We start from the raw sequence: 17,165 nt of genomic DNA, 5'->3' as shown, positions 1-17,165 counted from the left end.
GCCTGTGTACAATTTTATGCCATGAATCTGTACTAAACGGATAATTTAGGAGCATATTAAATACTGTTTTATCAAAATATTAGAAGTATTGGGATTCAAGAAATATAGACAAAAACATAAATTAATTAGTGTAAGTTTCTAGAAAGGAAGCTTTATTTGTGAGATTTTTTAATAGTAGGAATTTATATGAAGCCCTTGAAGATAACACACCCCCAAGTTATGAGTGTCAAGAGGGATTTAATTTGACACTGGATTCTTGTCCTTGCAAAGGTGACCATCGCAGCTTATTAGACTCCTAGAGAAGCTATGATCTTTCTTGGTGAAGTGAATTCCCACATACTGACAAAGCCTCAGAGTCTTCAAGCATGATACCAAATATTCTTAGGAAAAAATGGAAACTTTGTAAAATCATATCCCTTGGTAACTAAGGGATTTTAAATAAAAGAAAGTAAAAGGGAGTGGGGTATTCATAATATAATAGTAGTACAGCTGTTTATTTGAATCATAAGTGAGATACAATAACATGGAAAAGAGTTAAAATGCTGAGTTCAAAGTTGTTCTATTTTTCGTTTTTATAAAATCAGTTTGTAGTTTATATTCTTGTAACAACAATGCTACTTGCAGCTACTTTGGTGTAAGGCCAATAACACCAGCACACAGGAGGGCTGCTAGCACAGGCTCTTTGATCTGCTTTTCTAAGGAAAGCAACTTTAAGGGGTTTATAATCTCACCTTAATTAAAGATACATATAACATTCACTTAGTTCAGGGGGAAAAGCCAGCACCTTGAACTTCAAAGAGAATACAAACAGAAATTACAAGCAGAAATTATATAAGCAAATAACACAAATAAGCAGACAGACTTCTAGCTGTCTGTCCAAGACATTACATACATAGTTACCAGAGAGAGAAGCCCCAATATCTGGGTTTTTCAAAGCCAGGAGAGGGGGTGGTCCTTAACGGCTACACAGGTTCTTGTCTGGTCAAATCACATGACACTCTTCCAGTGAGTGAGCCCCCAAAGCAAAACCTCTCCTCCTCAGTCCTGAGAGTTCTAGGTTAATGGCTACCCTCAGAGTATATATACCCTTTTTCAGGCCCTACAGCTTCACACCTCTAGTGACCTAATTAGCAAAAGAGCGTGAGCCTTCCTAAAAACAAAGGCAAGACTGGATCAAAGGCACTTGATTGCCTTAGTGCTGAGCACTCCAAAAAAAAACAGTAAAAAGTCCCACTTTACTTGAGCTTAAAGTTCTAAGCACTAGGGAAAAATTTTAGGTAATTTTTAATATAGTGATATTCTGTCATTTGCAAATAAAGTCCTAGGTTAATAACTTCCATCAGTAGAGCAGGTCCTGAGAATTATTTTCTAACATGAGGAACCATGGCTCCGTGAAGAACCATTAAATCCCATGCCATTAAATTCAATACATATTCACAGGTTCTTGTTGCAGGTGAGGCACTGGACTAGGGATGCAGGATATATAAAGATGATAAGCCATAAAACCTGCCCGCCTGGTACTAGCAATTTAGAATGAGGGATCTGGCAAATTCAGAGAGGGAATGCTAGGTGGTGCACTGAATAGAGAATGGGTCCTTGAATCAGAAAGACCTGATTTCCTATCTTTACCAGCTGTGGGACACTGGGCAAATCATTTAACTGCTGTCTGCCCCAGTCTCCTCATCTGTAAAATGGGGATGATAATAATAGCACTTACGTCTCAGGGGTACCCTGCCTCCCAGGGTTGTTGTGAGGATCGAATGAGATAATATTTTGGAGTGTTTAATACAGTGCCTGGCACATAGCAGGTACTATATAAATGTTTCTTTCCTATATAGTGTGTCGGAATTTATGTCTCTTAAAAGAGAAAATAAATAAGTAACATTTTTGTTCTCCTATTCACTCATTTAATGACTAATACCACACATCTGGGAAATAGTTGGTAAGAGCCAGATAGGTAGTTTATGACCATGAGAATATATAAAAAGTGTTGTGCTGGTCTATTTATCCAATCCTATACTGTCTGTTTATTCTACTCTATAAATATTTATTGAATTAAACTCAACAAACACTTATTAAACACCTACTTTATAAAAGGTTCTATGTTAGGTGTGAAGGATGAAAAAAAAAAAGACATAACACAGTCCCTTATATAAAGGAAATTACAGTCTAGTGGGGTTTGGGCACATGTAAAAAATTAATTATGATAAAAAGGATAATGAAATGATGGCAAAAGAGAGATCCAGACAACATTCTATGAGGAATTAAAGGAATGGTACTAGGAATCATTTTATTGGAAGGCAAGATTGTTAATTACTGAGAATATCTTAAAAGATCAGACACATCATCATCACAGTCATCATCATCATTGTACCTAACATTTGCACAGTACCTACTATGTGTCAGGAACTATGCTAGGCCCTCTACAATTATTATCTACTTGATCCTCACAATGACCCTGGGAGGTAGGTGCTATGATTAGACCCATTTTACAGATGAGGAAACTGAGGCAGCAGCAGTTAAATGAGTTTCCAGGCCCACACAGCTAGTAAGTCACATATCCTCCAAAATGTACGAAATTTCCTTAATATTCTTACATTAATCTACCCTCTATTAAAATTAGTAATCTCTTCTTGAACTTATTTCTGTTTTTAAGCTGTATAGCCTCTTGGGAGAACAAATTCCTTAATTTACTGCCAACTGGGTAAAAAAGTGTTCTATATTTACTTTTGTAAACCATAAAGGGATATTCCCTAAAGCCTAGCATGCCTGAATTTTGTGTGAAAGGTCCATGTCAGCTTCATCTATATCTGCCAATGATTTCATAGCCTTCATAGAAAAATTTCCATTTTTTTTTCCAGAATGAAGTCATATTGTCAAGTTGGTCCTCATTCATTGGCTCTTCTATCCCATCAGTCATTTTAGTTGATTTTGTCTTCACTTTTTCCATTTCTTTAAGCCTTTGTTGAACTTCAGAGTCTCAAACTGTTAGAATCTGCTATTTGGACACCCTGTGATTTTGCTTAAAGACAGGATGTATTTGCAATCCTTATTATTTTATTATCTTTTTATACTATTGGGTTATATTAGGTTCATATCCTCAGGGAGTGGTATTCAATAACTTTTAGTGTTCTCTTTTTATTGAAGCTTGTCTTCTGTTAGGTTTAAGCAGTTATCCTAGAAAAACAACTTATTTTTGCCTTCTAAATTAACTTATTTACAAACAATTTCGAGTGCTACCCTCCTACCTCCTCACAGAGTCTTCAAGATCTCTCTGCAGCTTCTCTCTGTCAGGATAAACTATAGCACGTAACATTACAAGTCAAACTGGCCCCATAGAAGCATTAAAGGTGTATTGGACTTTGGCCTTATTAGCACAGACCTCTAAACAACTGAACTAGCTACTAGGAGATAAAAAGTCAGAATGGCGCATATAATGTAAATAGCTTAGGAGAAAGAGGTCTTCCTTTAGGTGTTTTGTTTATATAACACATAGACTTAAGATAGTATATTGCACACATGTTAAAAGTGGGGAAACTAAGTCTTAATTATAGAAGTAGGTTTCCCTAAATTGTATTTCCTTTGGTTCTAAGGTGACAAACCAAACAGCTTTCTTTGCATATAAAAATGCAAATGCTTTGGAATGTGGACAGCATAAAACATATTTTTGGATTTGTTTGGGTTTTGCCCCATATAGAATCAATAAAAATACATTCAAAACATTCAGATTATTTTTCTGACTTATTTAGTGATAAATGAAAACAAAGCCTACATGCTGATGAAATCCAGAGGTGAATTTGACCCAAGGATCAAGTAGGTTCCCCTTCGTTTTCTTTACCTCTCAAGTTTTTGCCCAGTTTCAATGACTGCTCTTCTATGATGTCTTCCCAAATTTTCCCTTCAACCCCTTCCCCAAATAACCTTCCCTACTCCAAACAACCTGGACCTCACATAGGATTTTCTGTTTCTTTAGTGCTCTTAGAGGAACAGCCCCATAGTTGATAAAAAGCGGGCATCAGAGGCAGGAAGACTTGGGTTCAGCCAATGTAAGCTAGATTATTGGTTGTATGACACTGAGCAAACCACTTAATATCTCAGTGTTCTTGTAAACTCTCTAACACTAGAAATTGTAGGTCTGCATTAGTAGAGGGAGATTTGTTATTAGTAGTTATCTATGCCAATGAAATATTAGATCTGATCTTTAAAAAAATGCACACATTTTTGAACTCCATTATCTACATTCTCTTCATGTATACTATAATGATGTAACCCCTATATAGGTACAGCCATCTCCTCTTTCTCTGGGATGACTCACTCATCCAATCTGTTATCATTCAAATAGGTCTGGGGTTCCCAAAGATGGAACACTACCACTTGATTCCAATTCAGAGTCTCTTAGGTTCCTAGGGGTAGCCCATCTCTGTGTATGTGTTTGCATGGGGGTCTAGGGTGGAGTGGGGAAAAATGCCAAGAATATGACCCTGGTCTATTGACCAAAGAATGTTCTTACAGTAAGGGTTGTGTGACTTTTCCTTGTGATTTAGTCATAATGTACTACAAACATTACTGCAACACAATATTGTTAAGGTTAACAATGTGCCCATACATTAAGTCTACAATGAAGAGTTTGGGAAATAAAAGGAAAAATAGGAGGAGGAAATGAAGAAATGCTGGTGATATAACAGCTTTAAGGAAATCAATCTGACTTTTCATTAATTGATTATTTTTATTGAATGGAAATTTTAAAAGGAAACAAAACCAATTCAATATTCGTAAATTTAGCATTTACAATTTGGCCTTCCTAATTAGAGATATAAAGGTTAAGAAAAATCATTAGAGCCTTATATGGGAAAGGAAGGGATGGAAAATATGCCCTTTGTGATAAAGAAAGAGTCATTATATCATTCCTTTTGGTCCTGGTGGCCACTTTTGTTCCAAGGAAGGGGATAATCCTGATGTTAGGAAGTGGAAGTTCCTGGAGACCACATTTTCTTGTGGTTATTGTTCAGTCATTTCAGTTTGTAACCCCATGGACTTCTCTCCATGGCATTTTCTTGGAAAAGATACTGGAGTGGTTTGTCATTTTCTTCTCCAGTGGTAAACAGAGGGTAAGTAACTTGCCCAGGGTCACACAGGTAGGAAGTTTCTGAGGTAAGATTTGAATTCAGATCTTCCCGACACCAAGCCCAGCACTCTATCCACTGTGCCGTCTAGCTGCCACATAGCCCAGGCTTAGCCCAGTGCTAATGTTCAATATACACTTGATGTTGACTTGGGAATGACTCTCAACACCCAAATTTCCAGTTGCTTTCAATCCGTATGAACTACCCAGGTAACTCCTTTTCTCCATTAGCTATAAAGGAAGTTCTCCATAAATTAGTTTCTGTTAACTACCTTTGTGGTTGACAGTGGCAAAAGGATTTCAGAATTATGGCTGTTTTATCTTTCATTTTTATGAGTAAGCAGACTTTGTGGTTGTTCAGTACATTGGTACCTCTAGAACAGAGTCCTTGCTCTTGATTCCATCCATGTAACATCATATTAGATAAATAATTAATGCACAAATATTTCATAGCACATCTCTAATTCATCAGGTTAAAATGGCAATAGTTCTTCTGACAGAGAGAGAGTAACATTTTTGATTTAGGAAGCTGCTGACTTATAGTCTTTCCCAAAGGTTGTAAAGCCCAACTATGATTTTTATATGTACCATTCCTACTAATTACAGTGACTGCTAGACTAGAATAGACTTGCTATGTCGTTTCATTGGAAAACGTAACTCATGTCACAAGGTTATATATTAAAATAGAAACATGATGTAGGTTTAAAAAAAGCACTGAACATTATGGGAGATTTGAATCATGACTTAAGAAACTTTCATTGTGAAATCATAGGCAAGTCACTTAACCTCTTGGAACCTCACTTCCCTCCTCTGCCAAGCGGAAATAGTAATGTTCAAAGGAGCTAACTCATAGTTCCATAGTGAGGATCAAATGAGATAGTGTCTATAAAGTACTTTGTAAGCTTTACATTTCCATATAAGTGTCAGCTATTATTATTTTGGGAGATTAGGCTCTTGCCATTTTTCTGTGACATATAGAATTATGATGGCCAAGTGGAAAACCAGGATACCAGAATCATGAATTTGAGTTGGAAGAGATTTCATCATCCATCTAGTCCAAACCACACCAAAGCAATCCCCACCATGATACACCCAACACGTGGTTATCTAGTCTCTGCTTTAAGACCTCTAAGAAAGTGGAACCCACTACCTCTCAAGGCAGCCACATTGTCCCTTCAACTCATCCTCATGTTCCACCTTCATAATATCTCTTACGTCTCCTCTCTATACTCTCATGGCCAACACATTAGTACAGGTCCTTATAACCTCATGCCCGGACTATTACAATACAGTCTTGGTTAGTAGCCCTGCCCGAAGTCTCTCCCCACTCTAGTCCATCCTCCACCTAGTGGAGGATCATGTTAAATCACATCAAAATGATTTTCCTAATACACACATCTGACCATGTCACAGTTTGACCACAATACATTCCAGGGATTTTCTGTAGGATAATATATGAAACCTTCTGTTTTGTCTTTTAAAGCCTTCCCAACATGGCCCCTCCTTACCTTGCCACTTTTCTTACACTTTACTTCCTCCTACATGTTCTATGATCCAGCTAGTAGCTTTCTTGCTATTCCTCATGATATGTGACACTCATCACCCAAATCTGTGCTTTTTCATTGGCCGTTTCACATGCCTAAATTTCCCTCCCTCTTTACTCTTCCTTTTGGTATCCCAGGCTTCCTTCAAGGCTCAGGTCAGATTCTACTTTCTGCCAGAGGCCTCCTCATATACCTTCCCTCTGAAATTACTTCCCTTTTTCCATTGTCATTTGCATGTTGTCTCTCCCATTAGAACATGAGCTCCTTGAGTGTAGGGAGCATGTTTTTGCCTTTCTTTGTATCTCTGATGGTCAATAGAGTTCCAAGCACATAGGAAATGCTTGCTGACAGACTGATATCACATGAATTCAATTCCCTTCATTATTCTGGTTGCTAGCCTCTTGACATTCTTCAGTTTCAGCTGGATGGTGCAGTGGATAGAGTCTGAGCCTGGGGTCAGGAAGACCTGAATTCAAATCTGGCTTTGTGACCTTGGGCAAATCACTTAGCCTCTATCTGTCTCAGTCTCAAATGTAAGATGGTGCTAACAATAGCACCTATCTCCAAGGGTTATTGTGAAGATGGAACCTGGAACCTAGTGGGGGCTAATAAATATGCTAGTTATCATCATCATCATCAATATCCTTATTAATCATGGTACCATTTAGGCTCTATTATAGCTGAGGTTTGACATGGGCAGAGTACAAGGGGACTATCACCTCCCTATTTCTGCAAGTTATGCTTCTTTTACTGTAGCCCAAGATCACATTAGCTCTGATAGCAGTAACATCACATTTCTGCAGCATATTGAGTTTCAATCACAGTTTAATTTAAGAAGCATCGAGATGGGCACAGGGGATGGAGTGTTGGGTCTGGAGTCAGAATGACCTGACCTCCAATCCTGCCTCAGCCATTTACTAGCTGTGAGACCCTGGGAAAGTCAATTTCTTCAACTATAAAATGGTGGTAATGATAACACCTATTTCATGGGGTGGCCGTGAGGATCAAATGAGATATTTGTAAAAAAAATCACTTATCACACTGTTTGGTACATACTAAGTACTTAATAAGTGTTTATTCCCATCTCATCTCCTTCCCAATCCATTAAAACCCTCTTAACTTTTTTCCAGAAAAAAAAATATCTCTCTAACCATGCTACCCTTATCTTAAACTTGTAAAGTTGATTTCGCATCTATTCCAATTGAATTCCATCTTATTGGATTCCTAGCCTTTCAAGACCCCTTTGGACCCAACTCTGTTGTTCCGTGTGTGAGCTATCCCTCTCCATTTTTGTCATCTACAAGTTTAATAAGCATTCTATCTATGGCTTTCAACAGATCATTAATAAAAAATGTTGAAAAGTACAGGGTCAAGCCTGGATCTCTGGGTTTCTTTCTCCACTGGAGACCTCCCATCAAGTTGACATTGAACCATTATTAGCTTCCAACCATTTCTGAATCCATTTAAATGCATCATTATCTAGTCCACATCTCTCCATCTTCTCCCCAATAATGGTAGAAGAGACTATCAAAATCTTTGCTGATAATTAGATGTACTATATCCACAGTATTCCCTTCAGCTACCAATTTCATAGGTTTTTAATGAAACTGGGTTGACTTTTTGTAATCCACACTTTTTCAAAGTTTGCCAATCATTTCTTTAATTATTGCTTCTAGAAAATTCCCAGGAACTAAAATCAAACTCATTGTTCTATAGTTGCAGACTCACTTTTTCACATGTATTAAACATTGGGTTGTTTGCCCTCTTGCTACTTTATCATCCCTCTGTAGTATTCTATGATCTTTCAGACATTTCTGATGATGACTCATCAGCCACATTAGCTAGTTCTTATAGATCATCTGTACAAAAAGACCTGAATTCATCAAGGCAACCAGAACAACTAAGGGCTCCCTTTTTCATTATTGTTGACACTTGTTATTGTTCAGTTGTTTTCATTATTCTTGGCATTTGTTATTTTTTAGTCGTTTTCAGTAGTGTCTAACTCTTCATGACCCCACTTGGGGTTTTCTTAGCAAAGATACTGGAGTGCTTTGCCACTTTCTTCTTCAGTAAATTGTATAGGTGAGGTAATTGAAGCAAAGAGGGTTAAGTGACTTGCTCAGGGTCACACAGCTAGTGTCTGCTTCTGCAAAATTTGGATTCAGTCAAAAGGCTACACTTGAGGACCCAGAGGGCCACACGTGACCTCGAGGTCACAGATTCCCCACCTCTGCCCTAATTAGTTCTATCACCTTTTGAAGAATAGAATTATCACTCTGAGAAGTCAAGAAGTTATTAGCAGCTCTGAGATAGAGACAGAGGCAGAGAAAGACAGAGACAGACAGACAGAGAGACAGAGACAAAGAAAGACAGAGAGAGACAGACAGAGCAAGATCTAACACATGCATATAAAATCATTACTGTTTCAGGACATCTGGGTATGTCTGTTTCGGAATGAAAGTGAAATGAAATGCTTTTAAGTCATAAATGACTCAACAAAATAAAGTTTACTTAACCATATGGAGAAGGACTTGCAGAGAAAAGAAAGAATATTCATTGAGGACTCAGCCTTGATTCACCTAAGTACAGTTCTCCTGGTGGTGGTTATTCTCTTGGTCTGAAGTCATAAGCCTGAGGGAGGAGTTCCAGTCCCTCAAATCCTCACAGTTTTTGGACTTATTTGACTAGGATGTGATATCAGTGACTTTAGTCTTAATACCCTGAGGCAATTAAATCTTGATAATATAGCTTCACTTCCCTTTAAGGAAAAACTAGCCTAAACTTCATGGAGCTAGGCTTCTAGACCTCTCCAAATTACTTGCATTAGATCTTTCTCCAATTTATTTTGTACAAATCTATCGCTATCCTCCTGCTCCTTCTCTTTCGGAATCCAGAAATAGGGACCAATCAACAAGCGTTTGTGAAGAGCCTCTTCTGTGCCAGCCATGGTACTAAACACTGGCATTGGTCATGCAAATACAAAGGATGAATCATTTCTACTCTCAAGGAGGTGACATTTTAACTGGGGCAGATAACAACTATACACACGTATACATACACACATATACACAATTTATATATATACATATATGCACATATTTATATATCTATACATATATACACATATGCACACATACATAAAAATGTAACAGTAATTAATACAGGGTAGTTAAGGAGGCAGGGCACTAGCATTGGAAGGAATCCACAAAGGCTTCCTAGGCCAGGTGGTGCTTTAACAGTGTCTTGATGTAACAAAGAGATTCTTTGAAATGGTGGGAAAACGGAAAGACAGCCCAAGAATGGAGAGGGCTAGTAGAAAGATATGGAGATGGGACATGGAGTACCATTTGTGGGAAATACAGAGAAAGTAAGTATCATTGAATCAGTGCTTTACTATTGGAAGAATCAATTCATTCTGACAACAGGTTCAAGTCGATTATTTGGGGCCCAGGTGATGGCTTGTTAGTAGCTGCAGATTATGTTTAGGAAATAAAGTTGAACAATTTTGCTTCAAGAGATACACAACGTGAGTAGAGATTTAATGCAGAGTAGTTTTTGTAAACATTTTTCTTTTATAAAGGGAAAAGAAAAATATAAAAGTACTTACATATTTGTACATGAAAGTAAACAAAAAATCACATAAGTCCTTATAAGTGCTAAGTAAATATTTATTGAATACAATTGAATCAGGAGGAATTTGATATTTTCTCTGTGAAAAAGGCTCTTCTCTAACCATTAATTACTATTTTCAATCTGCAGAAATAGTCCAGCTGAGCCTATGTTTTCATGGTAATATTGAAATGACAGGAAACCTGTGACAGCAATCTCAGAAAAAGTGCTTTATTACAACTTTGCCATCAGAGTGGTGGGAGTAAGGTTCTTGGAATTTACATAATTCATTTTAAATATTAGACAGAGTGAATTTACAGGTAGATAGATTCCAGGTTGCCCAGAGTTTTTCGATTCATGTTTATTACTAAAACTGACATGGCATCCTTATTTCTCATATTTAAAAAAATACAGTTACATAATTATGAAATGATTTGCAATAGATGGTTGCCTGGATACTTTTCCCCAGAGGTAGAAGTACTGGTATTGCTAATTAGGAATTTCAGGTTTTGGCAAGACCTACTAACAAATGGTTGGTAGCACAGCAGAAAGGGGCCTTGGCTAGGGAGTCAGAGGCCTCGGGTTCAAACACTGCCTGTGTTACATTGTCATTTAACCTCTTGGGGCCACAGTTTCTTCAAATTTAAAGTAAATTGGAATAGATAGCTTCTGTGGTCCTTTTTTTTTAACCTCGAGATCTACGATCCTATTTTCAGTTACTCTTTGTACATCTGAGACAATCACTTGCCAGTCAATCCAATAAGTGTTGAGTTCTTACTATATGTGTACTGTTTTAGGCACCAATGGATAAAATTGTTTCAAGAGAATCTCTTCAAATGGAAATTATAGGTTCCCAAGGTCTCCTTCAACCCGCTAATATAGACCTTTCAGTAGTAAAATAGTCTCCACACACACACACACACACACACACACACACACACACACACATACACACATACATATACATCTCAAAGTTCTAAAAGACCCATCATAGGGGAAAAGATAAATTGCTCTTTTGGCTTTTTATTTTTTGTTTTACTTATGTTTTCTTTTTGTCTTAATCCTGTCTGAATGAGAGAGTGAAGAGCCAAGCTGAGAATTATGTTTCTGTTTCAGATTTCTCACATAAAATCAAGGGAGCTATTTTTTGAATGGCACATTTGCAAGCTGCTCTCTCACTAAACATCCTTTTATTTTCATAGCTATCCATGACAGAATGCAATGAAAATGAAAATAACACAGAGTAAAAAGCCCATTATGGGCAAGGTAGAAAATAAATATTAAAAACAGTCTGATATCAACAAAAATTGCTTGAAAGCAAGAAGTTCTTTCATTAGACAATATTTACTGTCTCTATATTATTAACACTTGACATCATTGTTTTCAGTTGGGCCTAATCTAAACCTCTATAAGTTATAAACTTAGCTTATGAACCATAGGAATCAGTTTATGGAATATTTCTACTGAGGGGATAATGGAGTGATTTATGAGCCCCTCCTCTCTCTTCCATTATCTGGTTGTCAGGATAAACTTCCTTTTATGCTGCTTCTTCATTTTCTATAAATTTTTTGAATCTACTTATCTGCATTGATAGAGAGCATTTATTTCCTCACCCAAGAGTTCCCTGCATTAATTAAATCACAGGACCTTCCCCATCTTCGTTTGAGGAGATATTGAAATAGGCTATCTAGAAGCACTTTTCAATGTTCCTTCACTTCTACTGTTATTTTAAAGCTGTAAGACTCAAGCTAGGGAGGAAGTCAACTTTGGGTCCCGTAGTGATTTGTCCACAGGGGTCCTCAATAACTATGTATCAAGTGAATGCATTAAAATAGATTAGGAAAAAGGCAAACTCTTTAGCACTATGTGTGTAGGTATAGTGCAAAAAAATCTGAACTTTATCTGAAAGCCCATTTTCTACTCCTATTCTACCATTTACCAAGTGTATGACTTTGGGCAAGTTTGTTCACCTCTTTAGTCCTCAGTTTGCTCATCTGTAAGCTAAAGGGAACTGTGCTATATATTGTCCAAGGTCCCTTCCTATCTCCAAACCCTGATTTCCATGAATCACCATCACTGATATCACTATAGATTACCATCTGACAGAGACATGGTCAATCATGTCATATGAATTGGAGTCTCAAATCTGGTGAAGGAAGGATGAAAAATCCTGTTACCAACTAACAGTGTTTAGAAACTTCATTCAAAGACAAAATAGAATAGCCAGTTAATTGCATGAGTATTCAGTCTGAAGAGAGCTCCTCTCCTCTTCCTTGTGATAATCCTGTGAGTCATATCTGAGATAAGGTGATAGTATGAGACCAGAGGATGACCCACATTACTAGCTCTCATCCCTCAATTCCAAAGGTTGCATTATATTTCAGCCCACAGTTTTCAATATTACCTTTGCTAACAATCACTGAATCACAGAATCACAAATTCTTAGAGATCTAGGTCTCTCCTAATGATGGAATACCTTCTAAATGATTCCTAACAAATGGTCATCTAGATTCTACTCAAATATTCCCAGTGGCACAACCAAATTATTGCATTTGGACTGCCCTAGTTAATAAAGCATCTTCTTTATATGTCTTTCTACCTATATTTCCATCTGTTTCTTTATATCAACACATATTATCTATCTATATGCATATGACACTTATGCATTTAATTTAGTCTATGTATTGACCTCTGGAGAAAGACAGAAATGTATTATCTTCCACATGATTGTACTTTGAAGTCTGCCTAGTAGTAATCAATTTGATTTTTATGGGAAGAGACAGTCATTGAGATAGTGCAAAAATCACTAATATTTAACTCTGAAAGGCATTGTTATGGTTATATTTGGGTATTACTGTCTCTTAGGTTAATGTAATTTACAAAACCTCAAAGAAAAAAAGAAGTCACACTTTGAAGTCCTATCTTCAGAGGAGAGAGAGAGAGAGAGAGAGAGAGATACACATGAATATATCCTCTGAAGATAGGCCTTTATGTTATAAAATGAGACTTGACATACATGTCAAGTCTCATTTTATAACATAGATTGTAGCCTTTCTATCACTAATTAGCATCTTGAATACTTTTCTTCTTCACACTTTAGTTTTCCGGTGATTAAAAAGAGGAGGTAGGACCAGCTCACTTCCAAAATTTCCTCTAGCTCTAAAATTCTTTGAATCTATAAATCTCTTCAACTACTCTCTATTCTTCACTTCAGGATGGAAATGATGGACAGACAACATGACCTCTCAGACATGATCTCTATGTTCCCAATCTCATATATGTTTCTAAGCTCTGAAACCTCCCTTGTAATAGGGTTGAAGAAGGGAGCTGTTTTGAAAAGGATGTTAATAGAGGAGAAGAGAGTATCAGCATTGCAGTGTAGAGCATAGCAGGTATCTAGCCTCTAGCATCAGACTTATCCTCAGGTGATGAGTGATTTAATAGGTTCCGTAGTTGTACTGCAAAGATGATACTCTAATGGAGTTATGATTTTTTTATTACAAGAAGGATTCTGATTGCCTGAATTGGAAACTTGACTTGGCAAATGAATACCTGTGTGACCTTGGGCAAACCGCTTATAGACTTCAATTTCTTCTTTAAAATGAGTGAATTGGACTAGTTGACTTCATAGATCCCTTCAGGCTCTAATACTTAAATTTTATATTCTTAAACTATATTAAAATGTTGAAAAGCATGAAGTCTCTACTATCAAGAAATTAGTAGTAGACTACTAGGGCCTTTGTTTTTGAAGTACCACCTTGTCACTTAATCCCTCATAGGTTCAATCATATTGACTACGTATAATCCTGTGATTAGACATCAAATGTCTACTGATTCAAATGTTTTTTTTAATGTTTCTCTCTCTTTCTCTCTCCCTGTCCATGTCTATTTCCACAGATTAATAGATGAAACAGAAATATCTACATGCTATTTAAAGTATACTAAAAATCATTTATCAGGAAGAAAAAGCTGCACTACCTATTTTCAAGGATTTTGATATTAATCTCAGATTTCTTGTCCAAATTTGGTCTACAAAAAAAAATCTGTTAATTTTCTTGGATATGTTCATTTAATCTACTGCTGGGGATAGGAACTTTTGCTGAATTGACCTATGTGTTTTTTGTTTGTTTTTTGGAAAAGGTGACCTGGGATGAAAAACTTTCCCCACAGTACTGTTGAGGGTTAGGGGTGCTGGGACCCCAAAAGATCAACATGCAGGTCCTGCCTCAATTGAATTCAACTCAAGCCCTCTTGAAGCCAAAGACAAGATGTGTTAGAACACTGCTCAGGATGGACATAATTGTGAAAATCCACCATATCTTCCAGACTCTTAAGGAATTTGAGCCTTTATATCACTAATGCAAGCAGGCCAGATTGTTAAGGAATCTGAGCACCTTAATGGAGGAAAGGTGGATCTTATAATATGGAAAAACTGTGGGAAGGATCTAGGAGTGGCCAAGCAATCTGGGCCAATTGGGAGGTAACAGAGAAGGACTAGGTACCCTAAGTGAACAACAGGGAGCTGGACCAAGTGGCCAAGGGAAAATGGGGTCTAGTTGGGATCAAAGGTGAGAAGTAGCCAGGGGCAATCTGGAGGTGACGGACAGTGAAAGGCTGCGCTAGGCTAGAGGTGACCAAGAATGGGAGATTGGGCATAGACCACAGTGAATGGCCAGTTAAGAGGATTACTGGGATGGATCAGTGTCTCAGGTGAATGTCAGAGACTTGACCACGGAGAAAATTTAAGGAAAGTTTGTGAGGGGAAGGGTTTCCAGGGCCTATACCCCATCATTTGCATACTGGAGTAAAAAATAAAGCCATATATAATTAGGTTAAATATCAGGTATATATAGATGTCTGTGTGCATGTGTTTATGTGTATATATGTATGTGTGTGTGTGTGTGTGTGAGAGAGAGAAAGAGAGAGAGACAGAGACAGACAGACAGACAGAGAGAGAGAATGAAAATAAGGGAGAGAGTTTTTTTATGGCTAGATTTATCCCTAGAAGCATTGGAATGTCTGTTGTGGTTAATTCAGTTTGGAGGTAAGAAAATAGAATATGTATATTTGAGGACAGGTTCATACCTTTATCAAAAGGCATTCTTTTAGTAGAGGAGTTCCATCCATGGTGATAAAAATATTGGTCTCAGTTTTTCAGATCCTAGCAGGAACTATCTATTTATGTCAATTTATCTAAAAGATAAAAATGGAAAATAATGTCTCCCCAAAGCATATTTTCTACACTGGCTATAATACTATACTAACACTTTAACATTTGCAAACTACTTTACACACAGTCATTATCTCCACATTTTCCTCCCAACAAGCTACGGAGATAAGTGCTGCAAATATTAAATCCATTTTCCAGGTGACAAAACCGAGACTAAGAGACATAAAGTGACTAGGCAAGGGACATTCAGATGGTAAAATGTCTGAAGCAGAATTTGAACATGTGTCTTTCTCATTCTGAATGCAATGGTCTATTCACTATACCATGCATGGCTCACGAATAGTGTACATGCCCTTTATATCTAATTGCTTCCTAATGTGATAAAATCAATGCTTAATGTTATAAAAGTAAAATTAAAAAGTTATGAAATCACACTTATAATGAATTTCTTTTTCTATTTTCAGGTTTTATATGGGGTGAAATTAAACAGATGTGGGATGGTGGACTTCAAGATTACATCCATGACTGGTGGAATCTAATGGACTTTGTAATGAATTCCTTATACTTGGCAACAATCTCTTTGAAAATCGTTGCATTTGTAAAGGTAACTTTTATATTTCTCTTGGCTAAAGAAAAGGTTCTGATAATTAGCAGTACTTTTAAAGTCTGTTATCGTAAAGATTTTAATTAACGAAAGCACCTAAACTCTTAGCACATTATAAACTTGCTCACAAAAGTCATCTGTAGCAATTTAGAAAGTAATGAATGATTTATAGTCATAAAACTGAATTTTAAAAAAGAGAAAAAGATCATTTCCCAATGCCATCACATCTACATCAAATCATGCCTCAGAATTACCTATAAGAAGTGCCATAATTAGTATGCTCTTTCAAAGGCTAATGAAATTCCTCCCCTGCTCACATACTGGTTAACATATGGCAACCAAAATATCCATTTTTATCCTTGAGAAAATAATAGATAAAACCTCATAGATCAAAATATTGCACTTATTAAACATTAAGATTATAATTTCAGCCTAAATTAATATGGTTTAATATCATTAAAAGGAAATATAATTTCTTTTTTCCCCTGATCCCACTCAAGATGACAGTGCTTGAAATCATACACACCCAATACTCCCCCAGGTTTTATACAGCATCAATCTCATACTCAAACTCCACACATTGCACAAAACAGCCTTTGTTCTTCAGTGACTAATGAAATTATTTTGCACTTGATGTAATTCTTCCAACTGAAGTCACAACATCTTGTCTTCTCCTCCTCCTCTCCTTTTCTTTTCCTTTCCATCCATTTTTTAAGAGGCGTAGTAGTAAAGTGAGGAAAAATTCCTAACTTAAATATTAGGAGTTAGAAGACTGCCTGCAGGCCTAGATATGTCTCTTTCAGGGCAGCGTGAAATTGGACAAATTTTAGAATTTTGAGTTGGAGAGGACTGAAGAGACTCTCTAGTCCGGAGGTGTCAAGTATGCTGCTGGGAACAACACTCTTAAGTGCAGCCTGAACCAGAACAAAATGTAATTGGGAAATAACAAAATATGTAAAAAAAAATACAACATGGATAACATTACACTTTAAAAATGTCATCACAGCGGGGTGGAGCCAAGATGGCAGCTGGAAAGCAGGGACATGCTTAAGCTCTCCCCCAAATCCCTCCAAACACCTGTAAAAATGGCTCTGAACAAATTCTAGAGCTGTGGAA

At 37.0% G+C, this 17,165-nt stretch overlaps 1 protein-coding gene across 6 annotated transcripts in view; it reads left to right on the top strand.

The window, feature by feature from the left end:
* TRPC4 (transient receptor potential cation channel subfamily C member 4) overlaps positions 1-17,165 on the top strand; it is a 181,344-nt gene that overhangs the window by 118,008 nt on the left and 46,171 nt on the right. For all 6 annotated transcript variants that reach the window (XM_036745196.1, XM_036745191.1, XM_036745192.1 and 3 more), the window contains one exon: positions 15,910-16,049. In XM_036745196.1, coding sequence (XP_036601091.1) covers positions 15,910-16,049 — 140 coding nt within the window. The remainder of the gene's footprint in view (positions 1-15,909; positions 16,050-17,165) is intronic.

The sequence above is a fragment of the Trichosurus vulpecula genome, chromosome 2 (assembly GCF_011100635.1).
Source record: "Trichosurus vulpecula isolate mTriVul1 chromosome 2, mTriVul1.pri, whole genome shotgun sequence".
Classification (NCBI taxonomy): Eukaryota; Metazoa; Chordata; class Mammalia; order Diprotodontia; family Phalangeridae; genus Trichosurus; species Trichosurus vulpecula.
Note: the sequence above shows the minus strand (reverse complement) of the source record. Positions and strands in the feature narration are given on the sequence as shown.